The sequence below is a fragment of the Narcine bancroftii genome, chromosome 2 (genome assembly GCF_036971445.1).
Source record: "Narcine bancroftii isolate sNarBan1 chromosome 2, sNarBan1.hap1, whole genome shotgun sequence".
NCBI lineage: Eukaryota > Metazoa > Chordata > Chondrichthyes > Torpediniformes > Narcinidae > Narcine > Narcine bancroftii.
Genome location: NC_091470.1, coordinates 156,311,991 through 156,326,974, shown reverse-complemented (window position 1 = coordinate 156,326,974; position 14,984 = coordinate 156,311,991). Strand labels below are relative to the sequence as shown.

The 14,984-nt window shown below is 39.4% G+C and overlaps 1 protein-coding gene across 2 annotated transcripts in view; it reads right to left on the bottom strand.

The window, feature by feature from the left end:
* Positions 1-408: 408 nt before the first annotated feature.
* Positions 409-14,984, bottom strand: part of pusl1 (pseudouridine synthase like 1) — a 60,927-nt gene continuing 46,351 nt past the window's right edge. For both annotated transcript variants that reach the window (XM_069918756.1, XM_069918755.1), the window contains 2 exons: positions 2,421-2,583; positions 409-559 (listed from right to left, as the gene is read on the bottom strand). In XM_069918756.1, the coding sequence (XP_069774857.1) occupies positions 528-559; positions 2,421-2,583 (195 nt within the window). In that variant the 3' untranslated portion in view covers positions 409-527. The remainder of the gene's footprint in view (positions 560-2,420; positions 2,584-14,984) is intronic.

Sequence of the window (14,984 nt, the reverse complement as noted above, 5' to 3'; positions counted from 1 at the left end):
GGGCCCTCTGGATCATTTCCTAATTCATCGTAATTATGTTGGTAAAATGCGATCTTCCAGCAAACCCATAAACTAAACAAAATAATCTAACCTTCTTGCCACCAATTATTGGCAGGAAGTGAGGACCGAGGAACATTCGCATGGTTGGTGCTGGAAGATTTAGTGGGCATCCTGCAGGTCAGGATATGAATAGGTGGTTTTGCTGGTGTCTGTTCTATCAGGTATGGGGCATGGACTTCAGCAGGAATGGACCTGATGAGCTGAGAAGTTCTGGCTCCTCACCTCCTTCCCCATTCACTTCAACATTCAAAGCCTGGTGAAAGGTTTTTATGGAAGCTGATTATCATTAACAATTAATTTTAAAGAAACATTAGCTCCCATGTAATATAATTTCCTCACAACTTGGAACACCTTCAGGAGCATTTATGTAATTCAAGCAAGTCAACAGTAGAACTAGACTGTCCTTGATCATAGATGCTATTTGCCATGGTAATGGTCGGAGCTTCCAGTTTGTTCTGAGTCCATAGTCACTGAATTATGTTTTCTTGCATTTGAAGATCTGTAAAGCAAGACAAAAATCAGCTTTTAGAGTTTGCCATGCCAACTCTCAATTCAGTTTCTGGGACCCTTCATTGGCTTAGTTGCAAAAGAAACTCAGTTCCTGACATTTCTGTATGAGTTCCATCTGTTACATCTGGCATGCATTCTGTGCAAGATTGCTAGCAACTGTAGTCTCTTTAAATGTCAGGACAAACATGCTCTGCACACGAACAGCGCTGAGCTTCTTGTTGGATCGGTGGTTTCAATTACAGGGGGATAGCAGCACCCAGCCAATGTGAACCTTGCAACCAGTATGGAGAAAGCATAATCTAAATTGAGCTAATTCTTCTCTCAAAATAACAATATAAAATGTGGTGTGCAATGCAAACAAATTAGAGGGACAAAGTAATTCATGTTCCACAATTAACTCTGCTTCAGAAAGCAGAACACATGGGTCAGTGTAAACAACACACTCCATGCTTAACTGAATGTGGAATCTGATTCTTCAATGTCTCTTCTGTGACATTCACTTCACTTTCAGATCAGAGCATTTTTTGTCCTTCTTGCTGACCCTTGCTGGAGCTCAGATTGCTGTGGTTTAGTTGTTATTGCGTACTGTAATGTGCTGCCTGTCGGTGAATGTTGTGTGGGATCATATTTTTAGAAATGCACATGCATAATGCAAGTCAGATTTGTGTATGTAATTCTGATTGTTCATTGTTATATGTGCAAGCAAATGTAACTGCACATGTACCTTTGAGGAATTGCATGTATATTTAACAATCTGTATTTTCTGTGGCAGCATATAAGATGACCTTTGTATAAGACTACCCTATATCCACTTAAATGTAGGTTTTGAGCTATACTCGTTATACAAGACTACCCCAGTCTGGCACTTACTGCTGGCCGGTGGGGTGATGCTGCTAGGCACATTTAATATACTAATTCACAATATTTTGAAAGCAAATCACCAAGTAAAGGTTAGAATTTTATTAGCATATTTTAAAATCAATCACTCTCGGCTCCTTTAACAGGCTGATTAAAGCCTGTACAGAGCTGATGGCAGTTGGGACTGGGTAGATGCTCCCCGTGGGGGAGCTGTTAAGGTTCGGATTTTAAATTTGGTGTGGGGGATTGCTGAGATTTCTCTGTTAAGGTTCAGATTTTATATTTGGCCTTTAAGGGACCAACTCCTAGTTTTAGGGTGACATTTTTAACATTCAGGATCATCATTTCACCGGTATATACTTGGTTAAAACATAGGACTGATTGTATGTGCAAATCTTTGCAATATGCATATCTGTTCTGATGGTGTATTAAATATGTATTATATCTACACGTGTGCTATGTGTGTATGTATGTCTGTGCATCTCCTCCAATTTACTTGTGGTGTGTTTCTCTATCTCTGTGAGTGATATAAGGATGGACGATGTGCCTTCTCCCATCACAATGCATTCAGCTTTTCCATAGCAGGAAAACAAACTGCTGTAGGAACTTGGAAAGTTGAGCAGCATCCATGGAGGGAAGTGGGCAGTCAACCTTTTGGGTTGAAGCTCCAGCTCCGTCCTGAAGCAGGGTCTCGAGCTGAAACAGCAACTGTTCACTTCACTGATGCTGCCTGGCTCACTGAGCACTTTATTTTCTGCTCTTGTATCTACATTCACCTTTTTGACTTATTTTATAAAAGTGCTGCCCAAACACCCCAATTAACCAACAACCCCTGTGCATTTTGAAAGGTGGGACGAAACAGGTGAGCCCAGAGGAAACCCACGTAGACATGGGGAGAATGTACAAATTCCTTGCAAACAATTCCAGATTTGAACCCTCATTGCTGTAATAGTGTTGCGCTAACCACTACACTAACGGTGTCACCCTCTTACCCTTCTCATCATATTCCACGTTCTTCAAAAACAAGCCATTTGGTGGGGCTATAAAATTCCTTGGAAAGGCCCTGGAATCTTGGACCTCCAGCAGTTCTGCAATGTGCCGGGGCATGAGCTTCCCCTGGCCGACAGCCACCAGAGCACCCGTCATTCTCCGCACCTAGAGAAAAGACATGTTGAATAAAGTCTGTCGCAATGCTTCACATCTGAAAGTCGTGCCTTGGTGGAGCATTAATAGTTCTATTCAGTATCACTGTGAGGATGTTTCTCCTCTGCTTAGTGCCAGGGATCGTTCCGTCCATGTCCATCCAGGCAGCTAGTGTGCTCTCAATGTTCTGTTGTGAAGCGGCCATTTGGAAAGAACCCAATGATAAACTGTAGTGTAAGAACTCTAGCCACTTCCCTGGTAACTTTGAAGTTACTTTTTCAAGTTATAATTCCAAATTAAAACAAAATGTTGCTTGATAACACTGGACAACAAAGATTTTTCTTCCTGATCATTTTCGGATGTATTTTAGATTTGATGATCTGCTGATCATGAAAATCCTTTTAAAATTTCCTATCACTTACTGTTTTTTTTAGATACAATGTATTTTTGTCATTTCTCGTCATATTTTAAGTCTACTTCAAGCTTACAAAACCATGAAATGCCACATGTCATTGAAAATTTATTTTCTGCATTTGAACTTCTTCCTGGCTGATCTTGGGGCAGTCGGTGATGAACGTGGTGAAAGATTTCACCAGAACTTTGCAAGCATGGAAAAGCAGCATCAGGGCAACAGAAATTTATCAATCCAGGCCACTATTGTTGGACACTGACACAAGAGGCATCAGATGCTGAGTACAAATGAAAATCAGCACAAAGTATTTTTAGGTCAGTTGAACTAATGCAATGTGTCAACGTTATCATGTGATTAAACATGCTAAATTCAATCAAAGATAATTTAATGTTCCTCCAACTATGTAATGCAGCAAATCTGAAATGATCTTTTGTTTAGTTTGAAACTATATATCATAATCCCCAATTTTTTTTTCAGGAAGCAAACCTTTTGGGAAAAAATTGTTGTCCAGTGTAATCCTTCCACATGGCTCTCCTTGAATGGCCTTGGCAGTTGGTGTTAAAATGTGGGTCTATGGTGCAGATTATTTTGCTTTGTATTGAAAGTGTTTGCATTTGTCAAATGCAACAATCTGTTAGACTGCAGCAATGTTATTCTGGTTTTGTGTTCACGCTGTGTTGTAGCAAGGGGAAAAAGAGGGCCGCAGGGCAGAAATGCTGTCGCCTCTGGACCGTGGTTCACCCCACAGTTAGAGCCCTCCCAGTTGCTGATGTCAGCGGTTCACCCGTGACTTTCTGAACAGGTTTGAACAGCGATTAGGTGAGCCACAGTTTCAAAATTCACCCTTCTGCTTTGGCAGACAATATGATTTCTCTTAAAGCGTTGTGCTGCTGGGCCCAGAGGCAGGAGGCACCCCTTCCTCAGCTCAGAGACACAAGTTTAACATTCAATCTAAGAGGCTAAATTCTGCAGCCCTGTATCACCCTGTCACTCCAAAAGGAGAAAATATCAAGTCCAAATACCGATATTGCTACATTGACACATGTTTTGGTCTTGTCCATCCTTAGAGATCTATTGGAAAGAAATTTTTAATATCTTTTCAACTGTATTTCAGGTGGAACTATGACCCTGTCCAATAAGTGATCTTTTTTGGGTTATTGAACCAGACACAAGGAGTTTTTCTGTACCTGTTCAACGGGTTGTGGCCTTCTCTACACTGTTGGCAAGAAGAGCCATCTTATTCAAATGGAAAGACTCTTGACCTCCAACAGTGTTTCAATGGTTCTCTTATTATGTCCTGTTTAAGTTTAGAAAAAAATTAGGTATCATGTATTTGATTCATCAGTGAAACTTGAAGATAACAAGGCAACCTTTTAGGTCTTATTTTCATTTGATGTAAAGGTTTTTAATGTGATTTGATGTACTCACTCTTCCAGATGAGATAGAGTCTTACCTTTGTTTTTTGATTCACGCTATGAATCAACAGCTACAAAATCGATATAACCCTCAGGACAAGCTGCTCAGATGTTTTTTGATTAGTTTCTTTTTTCTCAATAGAGCAGGTTAGGGTTTTTAAAAACATATAGATATAATAATTTTGTCTTTTTGAATTAAAAAAGTTTTCATCCATGTAATTATACAGAGTCAATATTTAATAGAATTTGAAAGTTCTATTACATGGTATTAACCCATCCCCATTACCCATCCTCCCCTCCCTCTTAACCCTGCCAGTATAGAGATTATTATAACAGTGCAATTTTTTAAATTAAAAAAATAATATAAAGTAATAAATAAAAATAGGTATCAATCTGGATTGCACAAAGGGTTGGCTCACACACTGGAATCTTATGGTATTTATGTTAAACGACTATAGAGAAGAAGTTATACAGGTCTTGAGAGGCTGGAGGTACATACATATTTGGCCCTAAACTTTGTATACACAGGCTCCATATTTGTATAAAGGAAGAAAAATTATTTCTCAAATTATGTTATCTTCTCCAAGGATATACAACTTTGAATTTCTGAATGCCATCTTTCCATGCCCCAAAGAACAGCTAATTTCTAAGTCACTACAATACACTTGCTTGATAAAATGATAATTTTAATTCAAGTCTTGTTCTTTCTAATTTGCTCAACAAAAATGGCTCTGAATTTTGTGGAATAACAATTCCAGTAATGTGTTCCAAAAACTTATCTAAATCCATCCCAAAAGTTACAACTTTAGAAGATGACCAAGGAGAATGCAAAAAGGTTCTTTCTACTTCACCACATCTGGAAGATTATCTGATAAATCCAATTTCATTTTATGCAGTTTTTGTGGTTAAATATATTTGGTGTAAATAGTTGAACTAAACTACAGTAAAACCTTGTTAGAATGCGATTTGTTAATCCACAGAATTGCTTAAAGTCCGGGTATCTGTGGACCCCAAACTTTGCAAATAAGTTGATTAAAATTCAGAATACCAATATTAAATGTGCCTGCTTTCATTGAAATTGTTAGTTATAGATAGTGGATCCTTCGAAAACTGGTAATATTTGGGTTTGATTATCCGTGGACACTCTGTGTTCCGTGACTCGGCTGGAACGCGGTATGAAATATTGGACCCCAACTACCTTTCCAAAGAAATTTAGTTCTTGAAAGAATTTTTGTGGTAACCATATAGGTAAGGTTTGAAAAAGATATTGTATCCACGGAAAGATATTCATCTTAATGCAATTTATTCTACCTACCAATGTTATTGGCAAAGTCGTCCATTTTTTCAAATCAACTTTTTTAAGCAATGGTAAATCAATTTTTATAAATTGTTTAAATGATTACCTATTTAAATCCCTAAATATTTAATCCTTTGGCCATTAAAATTGAGTATTTCTTCGACAAAGAGCATAATCTCTTTGTATAAAGGGCATAACTTCAATTTTATCCCAATTTATTTTATAACCTGAAGCCTTGCCATATTCTTTCAAATTTACCTAAGGAAGTCTCTGCCTCAGTCAAATAAATCAAAACATCATCTACAAATAAATTAATTTTCTACTCCTTATGACCAACCTTGAATCCCTTAATTTCTAAATCACTCCTAATTATTTCAGCTAAATTAAACAAAGCTGGAGATAAAAGCTGCTAAATCTTGCCAAATAGAATGGATCAGAGATTTGTCCATTAGTTACTACTTTTGCCTTTGGATTTTTATATAATGCCTTGATCCAATTTGTAAAAATTAGTCCAAACCAAAATTTACCTAATACTTTAAATAGAAAGTCCCATTCTAATCTATCAAAAGCTTTTCCTGCACCCAATGCCACTACTCCAATTAAATCTTTCCTCCTCTGTGCTGAATGTATTATACTAATTAATCTGGCTACATTATCTGCCGACTGGCTCTTTTTAACAAATCCTGTCTGATGCATGTTTATTAATTTAGGCAATAATTTAGTAACTGTTCACCAAAATTTTAGCCAATATTATAATCTGCATTCAATAATGAAAGTGGTCAAGAAGAAGAGGGTTTCAAAGGACTTCATTTTTTCACAATAATCATTGCTGTTGAAAAAGAATCTGGAAGGGTACAAGTTCTTGATGCTTGATCCAACATTTCCATGAAAATAGGGATCAATTCATTTGAATTCTTTATAAAATTCAGATGGAAAACCATCTCCCCTGGAAATTTATTACTTTGTAATAAGCTTATTGCTTCCTTTACCTCTAATTGTGTCATTTGTGCACTTATTTCTATTTGTTCTGCCAAGTCTATTGTAGGCAAATTTATTCTCTGTTTTGTTGTCATCTTTTAAAGATTCCAAACTATATAATTTAGAATAAAAGTTTGTGAAAGTTTCATTTCTTTCTCGAGGTTTATAATAACATTTGTCATTTTTTAACTCCATTAATTATTCTTGAGGCCTGCTCATATTTTAATTGCCATGCAAGTACTTTATGTGCTCATTCACCCAATCTCTCTTTAGTTTCAAATGTTCTATTTCAGTTAAGTGAGTTTCTTGCAAAAAGGGTATATCTACACCCATCTTCTTTAGATGTGTTCATCCTCTTCACGGTTCCGCTTAAACCATTAACATTATAATGTATAAATTTAACTTTATTACACCTCCTTCTAGTTAACTCTTTCTTCTGCCTGTAAATCTTCCTTCCACAATTCTCAGCCCAGCGTGCTTACACATGTCTCCTCCGGCAATCCAGATTAAAAAGATTTTTTAAAAGAAATTTTAAAAAAATATATTTATAACAATACAAATTGAAAAAAATCCCCCTCCCCCATAGGTGTTGTAATAATATCATCCAAGACACTTCCCTCTTTTTTTATCATTTCTGTTTTCATCTAAGGCAGTGGGTACTGAGTTTATACTGTTTGAAGTTTTTTATTCATTTCCTTTTCTTCATTGTATTGTATTATGTAAACCAATAAAAAGATTGAAAAAGAATAAATTCTGATTCTAAAGTGCTGGAAGGTTGCAAACAGAACACCTCAGCATGCTCAAGGCTGCTGGGTGAAATGGGTGAGGGATGGGCAGCAGAGTCTTTCATCCAATCGGCTTCACTGAGAGTGGAAGCAGGAGATCAACCAGCAAAACATCCCAAACCCAACCTGGAGGCAGGGGTAGAGGTCTTTGCAGCAGGGGCTGAGTTGGGTGATGGTATGGATACCAAAGCTGCTGTTTCTTTTAACTGCAAGTACGTTTGTTTAGAAACTCACATCAAAGTTAAACATGATGCTGAGATGGTGATTTTTTTTTAAAATAAAAAAGTATAAATCTAATGATAAGGATACATCACCAACTTTTTGAGCTTGAGCCCTTCATCAAGGTATGAGCAAAGTGTAGGCAGGTGCTTAAGGGTTTATATATTCATGCCAATGACTCTGACTTGATCCTATTTTCATTCCCCCATAAAGTTTAACCTATATTTGCTTCCCTTATCTTAACTTGCACCATTCCCTTGCTAACGCATTGGCTCCTGGCCCAGCAATCTCTAACTTGTTAAAAGTTACAATCCTCCTGACTAATCCCTCAATACCTTTGATGAAGGGCTCAAGCCTGAAACATTGGTGATGTATCTTTATCTTTGCTACATAAAAGTACACTGTTTGACCTGCTGAGTTTCTCCAACATTTTACTTCACTCACGGTGTCTGCAAACTTTCGTGTTCTACTACTGAGATGGTGACTGTTGGATAATGACTGGGGACTGGTAATGTGTTTCCATCTCTGAAACATTTATCTTCTGACTGAACAACAGCAAAAGTTTCAGCTTTACAGAATAGTTAAGATTCAAGAGCAAAGATCATCAGACTACAGTGGAGACAACAATGAATCGTAAAACCACAAGGCAGTGTGTGGAACTGGGCAACTCTGACTCACTGTTTCCATTATCCATCTCTGAGACACAAACCAAGTGAGGAGGTGGTTCATTTAGGTATCAGCTTTAATTGCAGTCTGGAGATAGCAATTAGCAATCTTAGCACTAAGATATCTCCTTTAATGGGGTAGCAGTAATACTTTCTGCTTGGATCCCTCTGGTCTCGGGGCAACTGAGGGGACATGCTGGTCAAGAGTCACCAATAGATATTGCCCTGCATTTCCACAAACAGTGGCTCGGGGCCTTTCAACCCACGTACTGTTTGAAATCTCATCAGAATGATGGCTTTGGTAAATTAACCCTGGTAATCAGGTTAGCTCAACCATCAAGCTGCTCCCTTTCTGACCTGGTCCAGTAGCAGACACTACTCACTTCATATAACCTAACCCTACAGCCATCTACCCTCACCTTACACAACTCAGTAACCTTCTGAGTAATGCAGAAAATACCCTGAGAGCAAAAGTGACAGAGGCTATTTGACCGCACAACTCTGTCTTAAAGCTACTCTGTAATTGAGTGTCATGAGTAGAACATTCCAAAGACTGACTACCCTCTAGGCCAGGGTTTCCCAAACTTTTTATTTCCATTCCACCTTAAGTAATTCCTATGCCACGGGTGCTCTGTGATTAGTAAGGGATTACTTAAGGTGGTTTGTGAGTGGGGAAAATGAAAGTTTGAAAGTCACTGTTTTAATCGTATCTCATTGATTTGTTATGTGCATGGTTTTATAACTCCAAAAGAAATGGGCCAATGACAATTTTTCTCAAGCAAAATATTTCAGTAATAATTGGGTCTAGAGCAGTGGTTCTCAACTGTCATACCACCTTAAGTAATCCCTTGCTAATCACAGAGCATCTGTGGCATAGAGATTACTTAAGGTGGTACGTAAGAGGAAAGAAAAAGTTTTGGAAACCCTGCTCTAGACAGAAGCTCATCAGTCCTGGACGATCAACCCCTGATCCCAGATTCTCAATCTCGGAACCCCAAAAGAATTCAATGAGATTTCCATTCATTCTTTTTTAATGTTTTATACTGATTATATTGATTTTCAGACCCATCACTGATCAATGTAGCATTCCCTAGTCACATTCTACCAACCCAAAACTGATTGGTATATATTCCTATCCCTTTTTTATTCTTCCATTAACCCATCCCCAGTCTGTGCCAGTAAAGTATCCCTAACCTCAAACACTACAAGAGACTGCAGAAGCTTGAATCTGTAGCAAAAAACAATCTGCTGGAAGAACTCCGTGTTGATGCAGGGTCTTGACCCGAAATGTTAACCATTTCTTTCTTCCCAGCAAATTGTTTTGTTTGAGAATATCCTGTGGGACACCTTATCAAAGCCTTGGAGTCTGAGATCTTAGACCAGTTGAGAAAAGGAATGCTTTGTCCAACCCCTTGGAGCAGAATCAAGCACATATGACATTCTTAGTCCAAGCTCCTCTGCACAACTGAGCCACCCCTCTCTGCCATCACTGAATTTCCTGCTTTGACGTGTCAGCTTAGATTTTAACTTCGCATGGGGAAAATCTTCCAATTCTGAGGCAAAAGTACTACTGTGCAGCTCAGAGAACATTGGGGGAATTGCAGGTCCTCAAAATCTGTTAAAGACTAACAGTTATCCCAATGTCAGTAATCTGTCTCCTTTAGGAACTATTTATCCTCTTTAACACCCTCCTATCTGCAATGTGATAGCTCACTATTTGTTTGGGAGGGGTAGAGAGAGGAGTAATTCCTTGATTTATAATTTGCAATCTTTTTCATGGACTTTTTAGAATAAATCTTTGATTAATAAAGCTAATTTTTCATTGTAATAAATAGCATGCCACTCTCTATGCAGAGGACCAAAACACCCACCTTGCATTTCATTTCACAAAGCATTTGTCAGGAGGATAATCCCCTTGTAACTCGAGGAATTGCAGCAATGTAACGTTGAATTAGCCCAGAGCTCTTACAGACATCAGGGGACTTTCTGGCTCAGCGGAGTAGCATCCAGATTTGATGCTGATCTCTGTGTGGAGTTTTCATACGACTGCGTGGGTTACCTCTGTGTGCTGCAATTTCCTTTAACATCCCAAAGATGTACTGGCGTGTTAACTGGGGACTGTAAAATATCCTTTAGTGCAGGTAAGTAGTGAAAGAATAGGGAAGTTGATGGGCATGTGAGAAAGAATAAATTGCAGGGAAAAAATGGAGAGAGGAAAAATGGGACTGGTAGTATCTGGCACAGGCTTCTGATTTTATTGTCAGAGTACATACATGACATCACATACAACTCTGAGATTCCTTTCTCCTGCAGGCATGGCAGAATTACCACTAATTGGTCATGCAAAAACATGTAAACAATCAAAAGTACTGTAAACATATCAAAATCTAATCAAATGTACAATACAGGGAGACCAAAGAAAATCAATAATGTGCACAAGTAAGAGCCTTAAATGAGACCCTGATTGAGTTTGTTATTGAGGAGACTGATGGTGGAGGGGTAGCAGCTGTTCCTGAACCTGATGGTGCGAGTCTTGTGGCTCCAAGAACAGAGTGTGTGCTAGTTGGTGTGGCTCTTTGATGATTACAAGGAAAGTGGAGAAGTGGTTTCAGAGCTTCCCACACCCCCTACCAAGAGCACAGATCAAACCTCAAAGTGGGGCTTCCCAGATTTACGAATTATTGCAAGAGAAAGAGGTGACTTGACACAAAAGAGGAAGCAAAGCTTGTTAGAGGCCAATGCAGGAATTACTCTCCAATGGTAGCGTTGCCTGTATTGGGGAGGGTTTTGCCTGTAATGTCCTGGGCTATGTCCACCTCCTTTTGGAAGGCTTTACGTTCCTGTACTAGACCATGATGCAGCACACTTACCACCACATTTCTGTAGAAATTTGCCAGGGTTTCTGATGTCATACTGAACCTCCGCAAACTCCTGAGGAAGTAGAGGCGCTAGGCTGAATGGCTTGCTCTTTATCATGAGTACAATCCCTTTTTACCAAAAACAAAATCAAATGTAGGATATTCATCCATTGTTGCATAAGTCGAGCTTTCTCAGGTTCAGCCAACAGGGGTCTCTGTTGGACTTCTGCTGCAGAAGCCACAGTCCCCTGGCCCCTGATGGATGGGTGAATTCACTTTGCCAAAATCACTATCCTCCCAACACTTTCCAGTGCCACCGTCAGCCAGCATCACAGCATCTGGAAGGAAGGGCAGTGAACTTAATGGACACTACCATTTTCACAACCTAACCCCTGAAGCATTCTGGCTTTGTGGTAAATACAGTGTAGATGTAGAATATATGAAGTGGAGAATTTTTACAAATGTGGTAATAGGTGTGGATGTCAAACCTAAAGCAGGCCAAGCGAAAGCAGGGATCTTCAGTTTACTGAAGTGAGTACCCACTGTCCACAACCACCTTTGTGACAGTTGAACACTGCCTGATGTGTCCTGGGATGTTTAATTTAAGCAACAATTGCACAGGGAGGACATTACACTTTCTATAAAGAAAGTAGATATTTTGGTAAAAGAGCAATGGATTGAATGCATGACAGAGATTGGGCTATTCAGCCCATCAAGTCCATGCCAGCTCCCAAAAGAGCAATCCCATCAGTCCCATTTGCCCTATAACCCTGAAACTTGTTCTCACATGTCCCTTCCATCCTAGCTGATCCTCTCAGCCCACCCCTTCTGACTTGAGAGTAATTCCTGCATTGGCCTCTAACAAGCTTTGCTTCCTCTTTTGTGTCAAGTCACCTCTTTCTCTTGCAATAATTCGTAAATCTGGGAAGCCCCACTTTGAGGTTTGATCTGTGCTCTTGGTAGGGGGTGTGGGAAGCTCTGAAACCACTTCTCCACTTTCCTTGGCAGGCTATTACATGATGTGAAAGCCAATTAGTTTCTGATGATGAGATGAGGTGGTCCTTTTTCCAAAAAAAAGGAAGCATTTTGGTTTACAGCAGCTTTCATAACCAGCCAACCTTTGAAGCTCTGGTTATAGAACCAGGTGGTACTACAATCAGATGACAATAAACTTGAGAGGATAAAGCTGACAACTGATGGGTACAGACCAGGCTCCAAAGAAAAACTGCATGATAATGAGCGAGAAACCCATTTTAGTGCAAGAATGATGAGCAGTGGCCAGGAGTTCAGAGATAATTCTGCTCTTTGCTGAGAACCTTCAACATCCACCTGGGCACAGGACATCATGTTAAAGTGTCTTCTAATAAATGGGACATCTCTGACACTGCATGACTCTGAACACATCTTTCACAGATTAGGAAGCACTGAACAACATTAACACTAATCCTGCTGCACCCACAGAAAAAAGAAATCTCAGGGTTGTATGTGATGTCATGTATGTACTGCGACAATAAATCAGAAATCTGAATTGTAGAGGTTAAAATAACATAAAAATTAATTAAAAATAAAACAACAATCCTCTCAATGCTTGGATTAGTAAGTGAACTGCTGCAGGGAGCCTCATTGGCAAATGACCCTGGCTTTGGCCAGGACCATTGCACTAGGCAAATCTAACTACCAAACACCAACCTTCCTGACATAGAATCAGGGAACCATTCAACACTGTAGCACAGAAACAGGCCCCTTGGCCAATCCAGTCTGTGCCAAATTATTTATTTTGCCTCGTCCCATTGACCTGTACCCAGACCATAGCCCTCCAATCCAAGTAACTATCCAATCTTCTCTATCAAATTCAAACCTGTAGCCTCCACTTCTTCTGACAGCTCATTCCCATACTCTCACTACCCTCTATGTCAGGGGTTAGCAACTTTTAAAAAAAAAAACGAATTCCACTTTAAGTATTCCCAATGCCATTGGTGCTCTGTGGATTGCTGAAGGTGGTATATGAGTGGAAAGGGAAGGCTGAGAATCACTGTTCGAGACCCAATTGTTACTGAAATATTTTGCTTGAGAAAATTTCTCAATAGCCATTTACTTTGGAGTTATGAAACAGTTCACATAACGAGTCAATTAGGTACGATTAAAACAGTAGTTTTCAAACTTTTTTTCTTTCGACCCACATACCACATTAAGCAATCCGTTACTAATCACAGAGCCCATATGGCATAGAGAATACTTAAAGTGGAATGTGAGTTTTTCAAAAAAAGTTGCCCACCCTTGCTCTAGGTGTAGAAGTTCCCCCAAATGTTCCCCTTAACCATTTCACCTTTCACCCTTAACCCATGTCCTCCAGTTCTTGTCTCATCCAACTTCAGTGGAAAAAGCTTGCTTGCGTTTACTCTCTCTGCACCCCTCATAATTGTGAATACCACTATCAAATTTCCCTTCATTCCCTGATGCTCCGGGAATAAGTTCTTAATCCATTCAATCTTTCCCTATAACTCAACTCTTCAAGTCTTGGCAACATCCTTGTAAATTTTCTCTGCAGTCTTTCAATCTTTCCTGAGCTTACACACAATATTCCAAATTTGGCTTTGCCAATGTCTTGTACAGTGGCCCAATGCCTTTCACTGCTGGCCACTTCATGGGTTCCCCTCTCAGTGTTTTAATACATCACCTGGCCAGAATGCCTACAGTCTCCTGAGATTTTATTGCTGGTGATAATATCAAGGAACAGTGGACAGACATTGCTGCGTGTCAGCAAGACGTTGCCGGTTCAGTCGAGATCGGACTCTAATTGTTTTAAAATATTCTTTGAACAGTGATAATGATTCACCCTCAAGTTATCTCCTGCTCTGTGGCAGCAAAAATAGTCACTAGCTACATTCAGGAATATTTAGTAGCTCTTCAGACTGAAAGAATCGTTAATTTTGTAAAAGGATCATTGAACCAAAAAGGGTCCTGTGTGTTAAGTGGAGGAATTCCATGAAGTGTTCATTGGAGATCTACCTTATTTTGGGAATAAATGCACAAAGTTGCAGCCTCCTATCACTGCTGCAAGAAAATCAAAATAAATTCACTGTATTGCAGGAAGGATGGATTTGCATTTACAATGCAACTTAACAATCTCAGAGAGCGCCAAAGGTAGGAGGAGTGGACTATTTGGAAACTCAGACATTGTCGGCCAAATAGCTGTGTTAGAATCCAAGATTAGATGACTATAATTGCTCCAATTTAGTATCAATACAATTCCAATTTTAATTTTCTTTTTGGATGGACTTAAAAGAGCACTTGGTACTTTTCAAAGAATCTTTTGCTGTGTCATTTCAGTATTAACCTCTGGTTATTTACTTCATTGAACCTAACATTCAGAAATTGGCTGCATCTTTTAACGGGCGCTTGTGAGGGACCTGACCACACTTTCAGAGATGCTGGCACTGCAGCAGCCTCTCCACGCTGGGCAGATGGAGTGAACAGTTCCTGGAATGAAGAGCAGCACAGATGGCAGAGAATTCAAAACAGGGCACATCATGAATACTCTTAATCTCGTGTCCAGGTTGACAAGATGCCGCACAGAGCTGTTTCAGAGCTGAAAACTTTTGGAGGTTGAAATAAAAAGCTGCTATGTGTTGGATGTGGAGAGAGTAAATGGTTGAGCAGCAGCTGAAAATGAATTGGGTGCCATTCGTCATAGTGGGACTGCAGCTCATTTTGTACAGCAGAGGATCCTCATTGGTGCACAGCACATAAAACATGGAGGCATATTGACAGAAAAGACAAGCAA